Consider the following 16,929-nt stretch of genomic DNA (forward strand, 5'->3'; position numbering starts at 1 on the left):
TTGAAGGTTTTGGAGCAGGAAAGCATTTTGTAACCTGTAAGTAAAACAGAAGAAACACATGGCGTGTCTGAGATTCCAGGATTTTGTTGTTTTCTTATGGTATAATTTACATCCTGTGAAATATATCCTTTTATGTACAGTTCTTCAACTTTTGATTAGAAAACATAGTCACTACCATAGTCAACATAAAAAGCAGTTCTGTCACTCCAGAGAGTCCCATGCCCCCTTGAAGTTGGCCGCTACCCTCGCTCTATCCCTCTAGTTGTCCCTTTTCCAGAATGTCAGATAAATGGAATTATATAGTGTGCAGCCTTTTGAATCTGGCTTCTTTTTGTTAGCATGATGCGTTTTGAATTTTATTCATGTTACTGCTTGTATCTATAATTTGTTCCTTTTCGTTGTGGACTGGTACTTCATTGTACGGATATATGCCACATATTGTTTATTCATTCACCAGTTGAGAATCATTTGGGTTGCGTCCAGTTTTTGGTGATTACAAATAAAGTTGCTGTAAGCATTTGCATTCACATTTTTTGTGTGAATGGTAGTTTTCATTTGACTTGAGTAAATACGTAGTGATTGCTGGGTTGCATTGTGTTTGGCAGTACTCAAAAACTTTTTTCTTCCCCCCAAGAGGGTTGCATTCCTACCAGCTATATGGGAGGGTTGCAGTTACTCAATACCAGCACCAGCCATTGTCAGTTTTTAAATAAAAGTTTAGTCATTTGAATACTGTGTAGTGCTAACCTCACTACCTTTTTTTTTTTTTTTTACTTTGTAGAGATTAGTCCATTCGTTTTTGTTTTTGTTTTTGTTTTTTTTGATGGGGAAAATATCTTTATTGTGTTTGGGGCAGCGGGCAGAGGTCCAGTCTCAGAACTTCTGGAACTGCTTCTTGGTGCGGCAGCCTTGGTGACCCTGAGGACGTTGAAGCGCACGGTCTTGCTCAGGGGCCGGCACTCGCGCACCGTGGCGATGTCGCCGATCTGGACGTCCCTGAAGCAGGGAGAGAGGTGCACGGACATGTTCTTGTGGCGCTTCTCGAAGCGGTTGTACTTTTGGATGTAGTGAGGGTAGTCTCGGCGGATGACGATGGTCCTCTGCATCTTCATTTTGGTCACCACGCCAGACAGGATCCGCCCTCAAATGAAGACGTTACCAGTAAAAGGGCATTTCTTGTCAATGTAGGTGCCCTCGATGGCCTCCTTTGGAGTCTTAAAGCCCAGACCAATGTTCTTGTAGTATCGAGGGAGCTTTTCTTTGCCAGTTTTTCCAAGCAGGACCCTCTTCTTATTTTGAAAGATGGTCGGTTGCTTTTGGTATGCACGTTCTGTCTGAATGTCCGCCATCTTCCCGGCTGCCTGAAAAAAGGCCATTCGTTTCTGTTACTGTTATGTGAATGAGAAAATGTATCTGTACCTGGTCTCCCTAGCTAAGCTCTGGTCACCAATTCCATAATGCTCTGATGGATTTATGGTACACCAACAGGATCAAGCATGATTTGTAACTTTTTAAATATATATGTTATAGATAACATTCTTTCTCAGTACAATAGATTTTTTTTTTTTTTTTGGTACTAAGCGCGGGAAGTACATGTGAACAAACTTTGGAAGGGTATACCGGACTGAAATTCTCTCAGAAGTGGGGTTAAGAGTGAATGGTTATCTTTTTTTTCTTTTTCTTTTTTTTTTAAACAAAGTAGTTATTTTACACAGTAGTAGTTATTTGTGTGATCAGAAAAAAGGTTAAGTTAATTTTAATTGTAATTTCATTACTGAAATTGATCTTCAGAAATCATAGCATATATGAATACATCTGATTACATTTTTTGCACTTTGCATGAGTTTGCCAAAAGATTGTTCATTTATTACCTATGGTGGTTACTCCTTGTGGTGGGATTTCAGGTTTTTTATTTCAGTTTTTAAGTTAGTTTTATAGTGATTCTTGTATCTTTTTTTAAAAAGAAGAACAATACTATCTTAGATATGTATATACTTATGTTCCTGTAAATCTTCAAAAATATTTTTATTGCAGTACTAATTTTTGTCCCTGTCCTTAGAGTTTTAAGGTTACTAAGTAGTTGATTAGAACCAGTAGTTACTTATCATTAGCTAATTTTATTGTGCTTAGACGGTGTGGTTTTTAGAATTCCTTAAGGGACTCTCTCAGTAAACGTGAGTTTTTCAGATTTAAAAAAAAAAAGCTCTTTTGAAGAAATAACTTTTTTTGTATTGGTGTAAAGTTCTGTGTGTGTATCAGTTACATTTTTCATGTGTCTGTCCCTGCTTTTCCCCCCTTCCCTGCCTCCTGCCCCACCTATTTTTAATCTGTCAGGCATGGAAAAATCTGTCAGTCAACTCTTCTACTCCTGGTAACCCTGAAATATATAAAGTAACCATCTTTGGGCATAAGATTTATGACTGCTACATCTTCACCATACCTTTTATCAAATAAATATAAACATAATATAAACTCTTGTCCTATTGAGTTCTTTTTTTTATCTAATTTTACCAATGAGTGAAGGCATTATTGGCATTTACTAGGCATAGGCTTGATTGTACTAGCTATTCTGCAGTTTTCAGGACAGTCTTGAACTAGAAGAAGTTATCCCATAGTCTGCATTATTTAGAATATTTTGCCATGTTTGTGGTGTTGAAAAAAACTATTTTCTAAGCCTAAAAGCCTGACTCTATTTTTGTTTTTTGCATGTGTTTACATACTAAAGTTTATTTTGTAAATTAGGGAAATATTATGCTTTGAAATGTTGGAATTCTTCATGATTTTGCAGTTATATCCTAAAAACAAGACTAATGAAATTGATTGAGTTGCCACTACTGTGTACCTTTGTAAGTATGCGTGTATACCTTGGTTTGATTATTCTGCATGTAATGTCATCATGCTGGAGCACTTCCATGGTGGTCATTTTTTTCAAATATTCCCCAACTTTTCCCCTGGGACTGCAGTGATACCTATGTTGGAACACTAGATCGTCTCCTGCAAGGCAAGTCTTTGTTCTTTTTTTCCCCTCTGTATCATTTTGTTTTGACTCTGTTATGAGACCTTCTAGTTCTTGATCTTTTCTGTTGCAGCATCTAATCTGTTAATCACATTCAATGTATCTTTCATTTCAGATAGTATACTTTTCATTTTAACATGTTCCTTTGTCTTAAGCATATGGAGTGTATTTATGACAGCTATTTTAAGGTCCTTGTCTTCCAGAAATGATTCCTCCGTCATTTTTGGCATTTCTGGTTCTCTTTCTATTTTTCTTCTGGTTATGGCTTACATTTTCCTGCTTTCTTATGTTCCTGATGATTTTAGACCCCAGACAGTTGTGAATTTGCATTGTTGAGTTTTGGGTTTTGTTCTTGCACATAATTAAGTTACTTGAGATCAATTCTTCAATGTGAAGCTTTGTCAGGATGAATTCAGTTTGGCACTGACTTGATCTCTGAGGTGATACTCTTCTGAGGACTCCACCTGATGCCTTGTTAATTACATTTCTCTACTCTGGCTGGTGGCTCAGTTGGTAAAGAAACTGCATGCAATGCAAGAGACCTGGGTTTGATCCTTGGGTCAGGAAGATCACTTGGAGAAGGATTTGACAATCCACACCAGTATTCTTGCCTGGAAAATCCCATGGACAAAGGATTCTGGGGGACTGCAGTCCATGGTGTCGCAGGAGTCAGACACAAATCATCGATTAAACCATTGTCAACCAGCCTCCTCTGGTTGAGTGGGATCTCTGTTTATTTTGAGACCTTGTAAGCTTCCGGATAGTTCTTTTGTAGGCCTTGTGGAGTGTTATACCAGTTACGTGTGTGCATGCATGCATGCTTGGTCGCTTCAGTCATGTCCAACTCTTTGTGGCCCCATGGACTGCAGCTTGCCAAGCTCCTCTGTCCAAGGGATTCTCTAGGCAAGAATACTGGAGTGGGTTGCCATGCCCTCCTATCCTCAAATCAGTATTAAACTCTTTAAAGATTCTAAGTGATTTCTGTAGATCCCTTGAACTTTCTGTTAATTTTCTAGTCATTCCCAGCTAGAGGCTGAATGCAGATTGTCTTGCTTCCCCATGGCTAGAAGCAGAAGACCAATTACAGACTTTTAATTTTTATTTTTCTCTTTCACTTCAACCTTTTTGAAGTGCTAAAAGTTACTTCATGTTTTCATTGGGTACTTTTTGGAGACAGTTTATGCAGTTAGCTTTAATGTTCTTTGTTTTTACAGAAATATAACAAAAAGGAAAGAAGACTGATTACCTTGGTAGAGTTTTAAGGGTAATTAAGTACTATTTGCAGAAAGGTAAGATTCAGCATAGCCAACTTGCTAAAAAACTTGTTTTCTTTCAGACCTGAAAGTTTCATTTGATACCTAGAAGGCCATGCTGGCAGCCTGTCTTCGCTGACACTCACTTTCTCCCCAGAGTAATCCCTTTTGAGATAATATTCAGAATGTAGAATTTTATGAAGCACTGGTTATTCCTAGAATTTTTGTGAACCTCGTGTTTTTCTGTATGAATATTTCGAACCTCTTGTCTTGAGATTTATGCTGTCCCGTGATGAATAAGGCAAATGTGCCTGAATTTTTAGAACTATTTACTGTAGCAATGTTTATATTATTTTATGAGTATTAACCTTTTAAATTTTCTTCTCTGTTGCTTAGCTTTAAAGACTAGCCGTATTGAGAGTATTGAGCATAGTGCCCTGCAAGCAGTGTATAAATATTGAGCTGCTTTTATAGGTGGCTTATACTACTGATGTCTCAGTGACAGCACAGGGAGAGTGAAGTAAAGTTTTGTGAGCAGGTGAATTTGAGAGATAAGTTACAGTTTGCATTGTTTTCTGGGTGGAAGAAAGATAAAGTTGAATTTAGGGTTAAGTAAAATGTTTCTGACCTGACAGTTTTATTGAAAGAATACTGCACATTCCTGTTTCATTTATATATATATTGAACAATAAAAATTCCAAGTTAGCAAAAATTAAAAAATAGTAAGCGTATTGACAAAAATAACAGAATCAGGTGTGTCAGCATTCAATGGATGCTATGTTAACTGTTTCAAGTGAAACTTTGGGGACTGTATAATCCAGAAGGTTAAACATATGTGTGAGCAGTTTCTTCCAGTTGATTTCCTCCCCGTTTATTTTTAAAATAAAGGGAGCTTCTTTATATATTTACTCAGTCTTCATGTCTTAGAATTCATTTTATAATGCTTACAATATTCCTTCTTTGGTTCTTTTAAACATTTACTAAGTCTTTTCTTGGTTAGCTGTTTGTTTATCTGTTTTAATAATATGTTGCTTATAAACCTCTTTAAAGGGTACAGTTTAGACTCTGGATCACCCAGCCCCTGGAGTGGAGCAGGTGTTGGAAGAATGCTTAGTTTTATTGTAGGGCCAGACCAGTGATTGTAATGAGATCATTAGTAAATAGTGTAAAGTCGATGTAGTTTGACCTTAAATGTTTTATTGAACACAGGCATTTTGGCAGTGAAAAAGCAGTAAACTGAACACTTATTTATTTCTTCATCATCCAGTGACTTCTAGAATTTTGTGCTGCCTCCTTATACATAGGATTGTTCACACCTGCTAAATTTGACTCCTGGCTTTGACACTTGACAGAGGTGTGAAAGGCAAGTTACTTAATGTCTCAGTGCTTTTGTACACTCTCCTGTTAATTGAAAGTGGTGTCTCTATCACAGTGGCATTATAAGGATTAAATGGGAATATATATATAAATGCTCATTTAGTACACTGCTTGGCATATTATAGTTGAATCTTTCTGTAGATAGTGTGTGCTTTGACATTAGTTTATCGGGTCTCTGTCTCCACATAAATCATACTTGTGCTTTTAATGTTAATATTCATTTATTCTTGCTTGGAGAATCCAAAGGACAGTGGAGCCTAGTAGGCTACAGTTCATGGGGTCACAAAGAGTTAGACACGACTGAAGCGACTTAGCGCAGCATTCATTTGTATTAATATACTTGAGTAGTGGTTGACAAGCATCTTCTGTAAAGGACCAGATAGTAAATATTTTTAGTCTGTCTCCAACTATTCAGCCCTGCTGTTGTCAGTTGAAAGCAGCCAAAGACAATATGTAAACAAATGGGCATGGCTGGGTTCCAATAAGAGGTTCTTTACAAAAATAGCTGGCAGGCCATAATTTTCCAACCTAGGTACTAAGATTGCTTTTATATCTCCTCATTATTGGATGTTTAACATACATTTATTTCATTATAGACACATCTCAGATATTCAGGGTGTGGCTCTAGATGACTGCAGTAAACAGTCACGTGAATTTTTCTGTTTCCCAGCGCACATAAAAGTTGTTTACAATGTGCTGTAGTCTCTGAAGTGTGAGATAGAGTTAACGTCCCCAAAAATGTACATATCGTAGTTGGAAAAATACTTTATTGCTAAAAAAAAAGGCTGACTACTATCTGAGTCTTCAGCGAATTGTAGTCTTTTTGCAATAGTACTATTTACGACCACTGATCACAGATCACTGTTAAAAGCATAATAATGAAAAAGTTTGGCATATTGAAATTGCCAAAATGTGACACAGGGATATTAAGAGAGTAAATGCTGTTGGAAAAATAGCTTTGATAGACTTTGTCTACACAGGGTTGCCTCCAATTTGTTAAAAGCACAGTATCTATGAAGCACAGTAAAGGGAAGTGCAGTAAATGAAGTATGCCTGTGTATAGATAATTCACATATAACCATGTTGGTGCTAATTTTAATTGGTTTCTTCAGATAATTTGTTTGAACTATAGTCCTCAAGTGGAATTATAAAATCACTGAGTAACCCATAGTGTCTTACAGTGCAGGAGTTGATGTATTTAGAGAATGTCAGAGCTAATAATAATTTGATCACTTAATATATAGTAATTATTGTTAATTGCTACCATTTATGCATATATATTGTCTATTAATTTTCCATCATGAGATTTTTATATTGAGTGTGTTGTATTTTTTAACCATTGGCTGTCTGTGTCCTTTTCCACTGATTAGAGTACATAAGAAATAGAGAAGGTGAGTAACAAGGAAATGGTGTGGTGTGCCTAATGAAATAAAGACAGACCAGAAGTTGCGTTGTTGTCGTCCCCCCACCACCAGTTAACCATTCTTGCCCCCAAAAGAAAGCAGTCATAGCATCTTCTTAGGATGAAGCCTGGATGCTGATGGTTTAGGAAAAAAAAGGTTGGAAGAAATTGAATTCCATTTTATATAACACATTGTAAACTTCCTGGTTTTTATTAATACTATGTAGAATTTCACATCAAAGGTCGAAAACACTGTGGTTAAGTTTTCTTACCAGCAGTCAGATTGTGCCTTTCTGTCCCTGTCTTTAAAGTGCATAGAATGGCTGTGTGTTGACTTAATATAATGCACAGTAGAGAATCCTTGACTGATGTTCTCATCCAGAGTCCTTCCTTTTTATTAACTGTATTTGAGTGTTCTTTTATATGATATTAAACAGGCACTTTTTTTTCGTTGTGAAAAAGCATTTGTACTGGTCATAGGAAGGATTCTTATGAATCCTTTATGAGAACAGACATAGTTGATATGTTATACTGGACCCTGCCTCGAGTTGCAGTAACGTGACTCTTAACAGTGAGGTTAGTGTCTTTGCCTTTTTAAAGTATGTGATTAGTGGACGGGGTCCTGGGAAGGGGGCCGGGTGTGCGAGGTGGGGGGGAAAGGAAAAAAAAGTATGTGATTAAAAAAAATAATAAAGTATGTGATAGTTATTTTAATCTCAAGAGTAAAGTGTTCACAGTTTCCAAGGCTTTCATTAATACTTTGTTTTAAAAATAGTATCCAGGAATCCGAATTTTCATGAAGTACATTCATATTTTCAGCCTGCTCCTTGAGGTAACAGTCTGGGTGTGTGCGTACACAGTAGTTTTATTTTACCTGTTTAAAGTTTCAGAATTCTCTTAGCTTCAGCATTCTTGTCTTTTAAAAGTCAGTGTCCACTCTGTAATGTTTTAGACCTAAACTCTCCAGTACAGTAGCCCCTAGCCATATATGGCTAAACTTAAAAATTCAGGAGCCACATGTGGCTTATTGAGCAGCGCAGATATAGGACCTCTCTATGGTAACAGATTTCTGCTGAACAGTGCTATTCCTGCAGTCATCTACTGTGTAATTTTTTTTTTAATGGTATAGAAATCAGAGCAATGAAGAATATTTTCTAGGAGTATGGTTATTGTTATTTTCAAAAACACAAGATAGCAGTATTTGACCAGTCTCATCTGGGTATCGCTACTCACAGTATGGGAGCACTATTTTTAGAGCCATGCTTCCTTATCTTTCCCACATCGTGGCATACTTCAGAGCAAAGATGTTTGTATGGCACTCTGAGGTCAAGTGCGGGCTCCAGGCTGGAGGTCTCAGGTTTGGGTGGTTGCAAACCCATAGCCCCTTCCTGGCATACTAGTGTGCTGCAGAGGCACATACAGCTCAAAGCTCACTTTCATAGAGTACTCCTTTATGGATTCCTGGATAAATTTCTCTTGGACTATAAAGCAGAATTTGATTTTATTCTCCCTGTTATTCATCCTTTTTATATGTCATATTCCCAAGAAGACCTTGTAAGATCTAGGCGTTTTACAACTGAGAACAACTTTGAAAGCATTCATACACTTGGAGGTTTAATAGGAGCTTATGTGCACCGTGGCTGTCTCACTTCACGTGTGGACGGCCGAGCCTGCAGGAGTCACGGCGTCATTTCTGCTTCATTTGATGGGAAGGAGGAAGGAACACCTGGGCATGTGCCTATTTAATTTCACCACACAAGTCATGAAAATAACTTACCTGTCTGAAATATGCAGTTAAAAAAAATCAGTGAGGAAGCCAGGAATCTGTGTACCTCTCCCCCAGATAAAATTCCACTGTACTATTCACCTAAGCATCAGTGTCTTAGTTAGCTATTTCTGAAATTTTATGTTTATTCATTGGCTTTTGGCAAGATAGATAGTCACAAAACAATAGTACCTTAAAAATAGCTGAAATGAGAAAATTATTTGCCTTTCTCTCTGTATTTCCCACCCTCAAGGATTTAATGTGGGTTGACTTATAGTGTAAATCTTTGGCTCTTGTCGTTTCCTGACAGTCAGCCTCTCGCTGTTAGGTCAGTTGTTTCTAGGGTTCCTCAGCCTATATGACTTCCTGTTACTCCATTGAATGAATCTGGAGTTGGTATGAAGTGTGAGCATTTTACCAAGCCAGGAGTATATACTGGAGTCCAGAGGTCAGGAGTTTTTGGTATAGCATGACTTTGTAGCCAAATTAACTAGTTCATTTCATGGGCAATACAAAGTATGAATGCTGTAGGGAAAACTGGCTGAGTTGGACTTAAAAGAACAGGAGAAAGTTTGCATCTCCAAAGTGGTGCCTGTCTGAGGGATTTGAATTTAAAGATAATTTTTACTGCGTGTGGGAGTTTTTTCCCCCCTTATTCCCTGACTTTAGAATCTGACCTACAAGTAAGATGCCGCTATTTGCTCTGTCCAGTAGTTAGCCCTGCTTATTTCCTCTCTGTAACTGTGCTATAATGTACAGGACTGTGTGCTTTTAATTCCTTATTATACTCAATACAGAAGTAAATACAGAGCACCTAGTAGAATGACTTCTAAGTACTGGTTGATGTTGGGCTTTATAGAATAGTACAGTATATTCAGTTTTACACCTTGGTGTTACATATACATGTAGCGTAAACACAAGATTTATTCCTTCCTCCTGATAGCACCGACCATGGTGAGTTGTCTGGGCCAAAGGTTTTAAGCTGGAGATGGGGTGCTGTCCAGACCTTTAGAAATTACATGCAAATTTTTGTGTGTACTTAAATGCGTACAGTTCCTTGGGAGAGTGTGTATAACTTTCAGTAAGTTCTCAGAGAGTTCCAGAAAGATAAAGTGCGTTGGACCTAGACAATGGAAGAAGCAAAGAAAGCTTTGCAGAATCTGACTCAACTCGGAAAAATCACTGAAGTGAAAATGATAAAATGCAGTGCTGGTCAGTTTATTGATGTGCTATGTTGGTCAGTAAGTTTTAAAATTTAAAGCATATAATGTTCTTTATCATATAAGTGAAGTGAAGTCACTCAGTCATGTCCGACTCTTTGAGACCCCATGGAGTGTAGCCGACCAGGATCCTCCATCCATGGGATTTTCCAGGCAAGAATCCTGGAGTGGGTTGCCATTTCTTTCTCCATTATTATATAAAGTCACTTTTAAAATTCTTACAGTGAGCTAATGTTGGCAAGAAAATGAGCTTTCGCCCATAGTAAGAGTTTGCTTTTTTATGTAACATGCGTTTGATGGGGTCTTCCCTAATTTAGCATAATGCTTAGTAGTGAAGAACTTGTAACAGTGGGGAATTGTGTAGTGTGATTGCTTTATCTTAATGCCCAATTCTGTAACTTAGATTTTTTTCTTTAGGAAATTGACTGGTGTCAAAAAGCAAGGGAAAAAACCTGATAATTTTATTTGAACTTGACTGTGAAGTTAGCACTGACTTTGAGTGTGTAACATGACTGATTCTAGTAGCCCCTGCTGTGTCTGTATGTGGGAACCACAAGAAGAGCTGTGCATTTTGAAGGTGCATAGCACAAAGCATTGCTGGTATAAGTGTGTTCTGTTTACAGATACTTGTTTGAGATCATAGTTTGAATTTATTTATTTATGATTGTTAAAATTCTATCTGAAATTATTTTTGCATTTAAAGAATTTCCCCATTTTAGTTATATCTGTCTTAATTTTATAGACCTTCTTTGGGTTTGCGTAGATCAGCTTATCAGAAGTATATAAGAAAAAATTAGCACAATAATTAATGTTTAATGGTACTATCATGGAATGTTTCATGTGTTGTTGATTTCTTTATATTCATGAATTTAGTGAATTATTATTAAAGCACTGATATTTTTTGTTCGTTATGTGCCTATTTTAAACAAAAATAGTGTCATTGGTTTACTTTGGGGAGAGTTTTGTGGGAGGAGTGAACCAAATATTCATGACTCAAAATATTCATGAAAGAACTTTAGATTTACTTTATTTCTGAGGGCAGGTTGATATATAGACTTGGAATATGTTAGGAAAACATAGCTGAGTTCTTAGTAAGAAACTCTGTCGTGAGTTGGGAGAGAAGAACTAATGTCTTTTTTGTTTGTTTCAATTATACAGCAGATATAATTTCTACAGTAGAATTTAATCATTCTGGAGAGTTACTAGCAACCGGAGATAAAGGTGGTAGAGTTGTCATCTTTCAGCAGGAGCAGGAGGTAAGTGTTTAAAGTTTGATATCTAAATTTCAGTTGGCTCTTGGGACTGCAGCTTATGCTGGAGAATCTCATCAGAGGATGTTGGCAAATTTTCCTTTAAAAATTTGTTGTATATCAAGCAGAATATTGAATGTATAAATAGCTCTAGTTCTTTTAGCTTTGTGTGTCTGTGTCCATGTGTGTGTTGTTTTAATTGTGAGAGGATTTGGTTAGAGAAAGGAGTGAGAAGTGTGTTATACAAGATTTTAACTGGTTTTATAGCCTTGGCCCTCATTTTTTTTCTCCTAAAATTCCATAAAGTAAAATTGTTTTGACCTCTTCTCAGTGTATAATTTTCCTTGTGTAATTAGGGGTGGGAGCCTGGTTTAAAGGAAAAAGCTGCTCAACTATTTTGATATCAGTTTATACTAATACAGTTACTGCAATTTAAGTATAAAGGTTTTAAATGATAGTTGCATGTGTACACATGTAATGTATGTAATTTACAAGTTAGTTACCCCTCTTTAAAGTGGATTTGAAAATTGTTTTTCCTTTCTCTTTGAAGAAAGGGATTTCTCATTGCAGAATCTGTGATTAAAGTAGGGTTGGTTTGGTTTTGTGTATAACATAGGCACACTTCTAAACCTGATTGACTAGATTTCTCACTAAAATTTTATACTAAACAAAATTTGTCACACTAGATTTTCCCTTAGTCTCCCCCTCCATTTGTAGATCAAAGTTAATTTATCATTTGCTTCCAAACATTCTGTCCCTGTCTCTATACTATCTTCAAAAAGAGTTAAAAGTAATGTGGATAAAATGCAGGGCTTTATGAACAGATGTCTAAATCATAACACAGAGTTAGCTTTTAAAGGATTGTGAAATTCCTTAAATAAGCAAGAATCTAGTAATAATACTACTACTTTGCACTTCTATAGCGCCTTTGACCTGAGGATCTCAAAGTGCTTTACAAACACTAATGAATTAATCCTCACAACACCCAGTGAGGTAGGTAATTTAATTTTAAAAGAAATGATTAATAGTGTCTGATTAGAAGATGCACAAGCACTAAATATGTCTCCTTTTATTATTTTTCTTATTGGTTGGAAGGAAATATGAAAATAAGACTCAAGGTTTTCTTGACAAAGGATGTTTTTGTGGGAAGTGGGGGCAAAATCAGTTTTCTGTTCATGTTTTCAAGCAGCTAAGAACTTGACCATAACAATCTAGGAAAAGTTGGAGTCGAAATAGAGCCTTACAAATCATTATAGTTTACCTTTATCTCCAAATGAGAAAGCAGATTGATAAGAGATCCCTTGATTACCCAGACTCACAACCAGAGCCCAGAGCTCCAGCATGTCCCCCCGGTGCACTCCTGCGCCTTTTACTAAGTCACCAAAATGTGAGTGTTAACGTGCTTTAGAAGTCAGAGTTGGAGTTCCTGTAGACAGTCTCTGCCCTTCTGTGGTTTGGTTTTGTTTTTTACTGAAAATTAATGGCATTCTGTATTTTTTTGTTTTAAAAACAAAAGGTGTTTGGAGAAAAACATGTAAATTTAAGTTTGCTTCCCGAGCATTTCCATCTTGAAGGGCTTTACATTGTGGGTTTCTGAGCCTACATTTTTAATGGGGACTTTGTGTTATTTAAAAGTATAAATTGTCATTCTTAACTGCATGGAAGTGTTGAAGACAGAAATCCATTATCTAGAACCTCAGATTAACAGTATGTCTTTTGAGAATTACTTAGTGTAAATTTCAGTGTAATTTTTAGTGATAAATAATAAAGATGATAATTATTCTTCTTCTTGAAACTTAATGTTGTTAATGTTAATTTGATGCCTTTTACCCAATATATTTTCCACATTTTTAAGCCCTTATTCTGGAGCTTCTAATATTATGCTGTCTTCAGGACATTCAGTACCTATGTTAATTATACATGTATGTGCCTTATATCAGTCAGTAGCTAACATATTTAGTGTTAGATTTTATGAGTTCTTAGCTAAATGTCTGTAAAATAGTGTTAAGAGTTTGAAAATTGGAAGCGAACTTAGAGATAGTCTTTTTCTAATGTTTAGATAAATCTCAGCACAATTTTATATAAAGTTATATTGCTGAGTTTAATAGCAAAGGCCTGGGATTAGAACTCGAATCCCTAAATTTCAGTAGCTTCTTCTAACTACCACAGCTATTATACATACATTCCAGGATATGCTGGCACTTAACAAGTGAGTGGTTTTAGAACCTGCTAGTTCTGTTTGCAAAATGCAGTGATGTTTGAACTATCATGTCTACAGTGGCAGGGTTCCTTGCTAAAATTCACTGGACTGGAGACGTAAATGTTTCCACTCACTCTTTTTGCTATGGTAGCAGTGGACCTTGCACATCAGAGTTTGACAGCTTCATCCTGCCTTTCTGTCTCACTTCACTCTCAAGGTGTGGCAGGTCCCCTTCCTGTCATCTTGTCGGGCACACTTTGCTGCCTGTCCATCTATTCCCCAGGCAAAGACACCGGGTGCTCATTCACAAGATTTTCATTTGGTTCAAGTGTATTTCAGCCTGGTGATTCAGTAGCATGTTCTCCTGTTTTTGTGAGTGTGTGTGTGTGTGTGTGTGTGTGTGTTTTAAACTAACATGTTTGAATGATTTTCTGTTTGACAGAGTCTCTGAGATATAAGCAGGGCATGCAGGGAAATTGTGGCACAGGGTAGATCAAGTTTCCAGGAGGCATCACACAGAGTCCAGACTTTCGAGTTTGACCCAGTGTTCTGTGTAGTGTGTCCTGAAATAAGGCACCCATCTTGCTGATTTTCACAGCTTGTGTGTACTAGGTTGGTACAAAAGTAACTGTGGTTTCAAACAATTTTAAATCATAACTAGGGTCATACACATATTCACTAACCAAAACAGGAACCACTACATTTTGCCAAATAAGTATGTTTATTCCTGTTGTATAAAAGTCCATACTTCAGGATTTGACGAACTCTTAGAAAGCATTTTCTGCCTCCTGCTGGTTGTGGAAGCAGTTTCCCTGCAAAAACTTGTCGAGTTGCTTAAAGAAGTGGTTGGTTGGTTGGCAAGGGATCAGGTGAATATGGCAGATGAGGCAAAACTCTGTAGCCCAGTTTGTTCCACTTCTGAAGCCTGTGTTGTGGAGAAGAATCGGCCCTTTCTGTTGATCAGTGCCAGCTGCAAGGGTTGCAGTTCTCGGTGCGTCTCATTGATTTGCTGAGCGTTCTTCTCAGGTGTGATCATTTCACCAGGATTCAGAAAGCTGTAGTGGATCAGACCAACAGTAGACCACCAGTGACCATTACCTTTTCTTGGTGCAAGTTTGGCTTTGGGAAGTGCTTTGGAGCTTCTGCTTGGTCCAAGCACTGCCAGTGCTTCGTATACAGTCCCCTTTTTGTTGCATGTCACAATCCGATTGAGAAATGGTTCATTGTTGTTGTGTAGAATAAGAGAAGACAACACTTCACAACAACTATTCTTGGTCAGCTCATAAGTTACCCACTTACCGAGCTTTTTCACCTTTCAGTTTGCTTCAAATACTGAGTGACCAGAGAATGGTCCATGTTAAGGAAGTTCTTCTACAACTTCTCATGTAGTTGTAAGAGGATCAGCTTTGATAATGACTTTGAATTAATTGCTTATTGTCAACTTCCCATGGCCAGCCACTGTTCTCTTCATGTTCAAGGCTCTCTTCTCATTTGCAGAGCTTCTTGAACCACCCCTGCACTGTATATTCGTTAGCAGTTCCTAGGCCAATGTGTTGTTGATGCTGCGAGTTGTCTCCACTTCTTTATGACCCATTTTGAACTCAGAAAAATAGCTCGAATTTGCTTTTTGTCTGACATCATTTCCATAGTCTAAAATAAATATAAAATAAACAGTAATAAGTTATTAGCAGAGAAAAACATAAAGCAAGAAATGCACGTTAAAATAGTATATTACATAACCACATTTATTTACGGATGTATCCCAGAGAAAGGCAATGCCATAGAATGTTCAAGCTCCCACACAGTTGCACTCATCTTGCACGCTAGCAAAGTAATGCTCAAAATTCTCCAAGTCAGGCTTCAACAGTACTTGAACCGAGAACTTCTAGATATTCACACTGGATTTAGAAAAGGCAGAGGAACCAGAGATCACATTGCCAACATCCATTGGATCATAGAAAAAAACAAGAGAGTTACAGAAAAACATCTATTCTGCTTTATTGATTACACCAAAGCCTTTGACTGTGTAGATCACAGCAAACTGGAAAATTCTGAAACAGATGGGAATACCAGACCATCTGACCTGCCTCCTGAGAAATCTGTATGCAGGTCAAGAAGCAGCAATTAGAACTGGATGCGGAACAATGGACTGGTTCCAAATCAGAAAAGGGGTACATCAAGGCTGTATATTGTCACCCTGTTTATTTAACTTATATGCAGTATACAGCATTCGAAATGCTGGGCTGGATGAAGCACAAGCTGGAATCAAGATTGCCAGGAGAAATCTCAGTAACCTCAGATGACACCATACTTATGGCAGAAAGCAAAGAAGAACTAAAGAGCCTCGTGATGAAAGTGAAACAGGAGAGTGAAAAAGCTGGCTTAAAACTCAACATTTAAAAAAAAACCATGGCATCTGGTCTCATCACTTCATGGCAAATGGATGGGGAAACAATGGAAATAGTGACAGACTTTATTTTTGGGGGCTCCAGAAGCATTGCAGATGGTGACTGCAGCCATGCAATTAAAAGATGCTTGCTCCTTGGAAGAAAAGCTATGACAAACCTAGCACCATATTAAAAAGCAGAGACGTCACTTTGCTGACAGTTCGTCTAGGTAAACCTATGGTTTTTCCAGTAGTCATGTATGGTTGTGAGTGTTGAACCATGAAGAAAGCTGAGTGCCGAAGAATTGATGCTTTTGAACTGTGGTGTTGAGAAGACTCTTGAGAGTCCCTTGGACTGCTAGGAGATCAAATCAGTCAATCCTAAAGGAAGCCAGTCATGAGTGTTCATTGGAAGGACTGATGCTGAAGCTCCAGTAGTTTGGCCACCAGATGTGAAGAACTGACTCATTGGCAAAGACCCTGATGCTGGGAAAGATTGAAGGCAGGAGAAGAAGGGGGGGACTACAGAGGCTGAGATGGTAGGATGGCATCACCAACTTGATGGATGTGAGTTTGGTAGACTCCAGGAGTTGATGATGGACAGGGAAGCCTGCCATGCTGTAGTCCATGGGGTTGCAAAAAGTCTGACACCATGAGAGACTGAACTGAATTGATTCCAATATCAAAACGGCAAAGTTCAACAGGTGCAAAACTACAGTGCTTTTGTAACAGCCTAAATAATAGCTTTTGACATCAAAGTGGATGGGGCAATATTCTTTCTGATGATGGTAATGTGGAGGGAGAGCCCAAGCAGCTGTCAGACTGGTGTTCCATACTTTTTAAGGGATCTTTTATTTCTAGGGATGCTCATAGGAGGTGGTCAGCACTTGTTGAAGTAACTGGTTTCCTGTTGGCTTTGGATTGCTCAGACCTTCTTCTGGTTTCTCTGAGGCTTTTTGATACATATAAGCTAAACTGTTGGGGGAGGGTTAACATTTTTAAGAGACTTAAGGAGAAAGGTGAACAGAAAGGTTGTTCTTAACTGATTTCTCTGGATTGT

General features: G+C 37.7%; 1 protein-coding gene and 1 pseudogene across 2 annotated transcripts in view; one reads left to right on the plus strand and one right to left on the minus strand.

The window, feature by feature from the left end:
• The window catches only part of PPP2R2A (protein phosphatase 2 regulatory subunit Balpha), an 80,930-nt gene that overhangs the window by 37,728 nt on the left and 26,273 nt on the right, over positions 1–16,929 (plus strand). Inside the window, exon 3 of one of the 2 annotated variants that reach the window (XM_065946425.1) lies at positions 11,195–11,289. In XM_065946425.1, the coding sequence (XP_065802497.1) occupies positions 11,195–11,289 (95 nt within the window). Of the gene's footprint in view, positions 1–11,191; positions 11,290–16,929 lie in introns of both variants that reach the window. The other variant, XM_065946424.1, reaches the window with a different exon arrangement.
• On the minus strand, positions 874–1,378 carry LOC136176693 (small ribosomal subunit protein uS17-like; annotated as a pseudogene).

This window comes from Muntiacus reevesi, chromosome 10 (genome assembly GCF_963930625.1).
Source record: "Muntiacus reevesi chromosome 10, mMunRee1.1, whole genome shotgun sequence".
Taxonomy (NCBI): domain Eukaryota; kingdom Metazoa; phylum Chordata; class Mammalia; order Artiodactyla; family Cervidae; genus Muntiacus; species Muntiacus reevesi.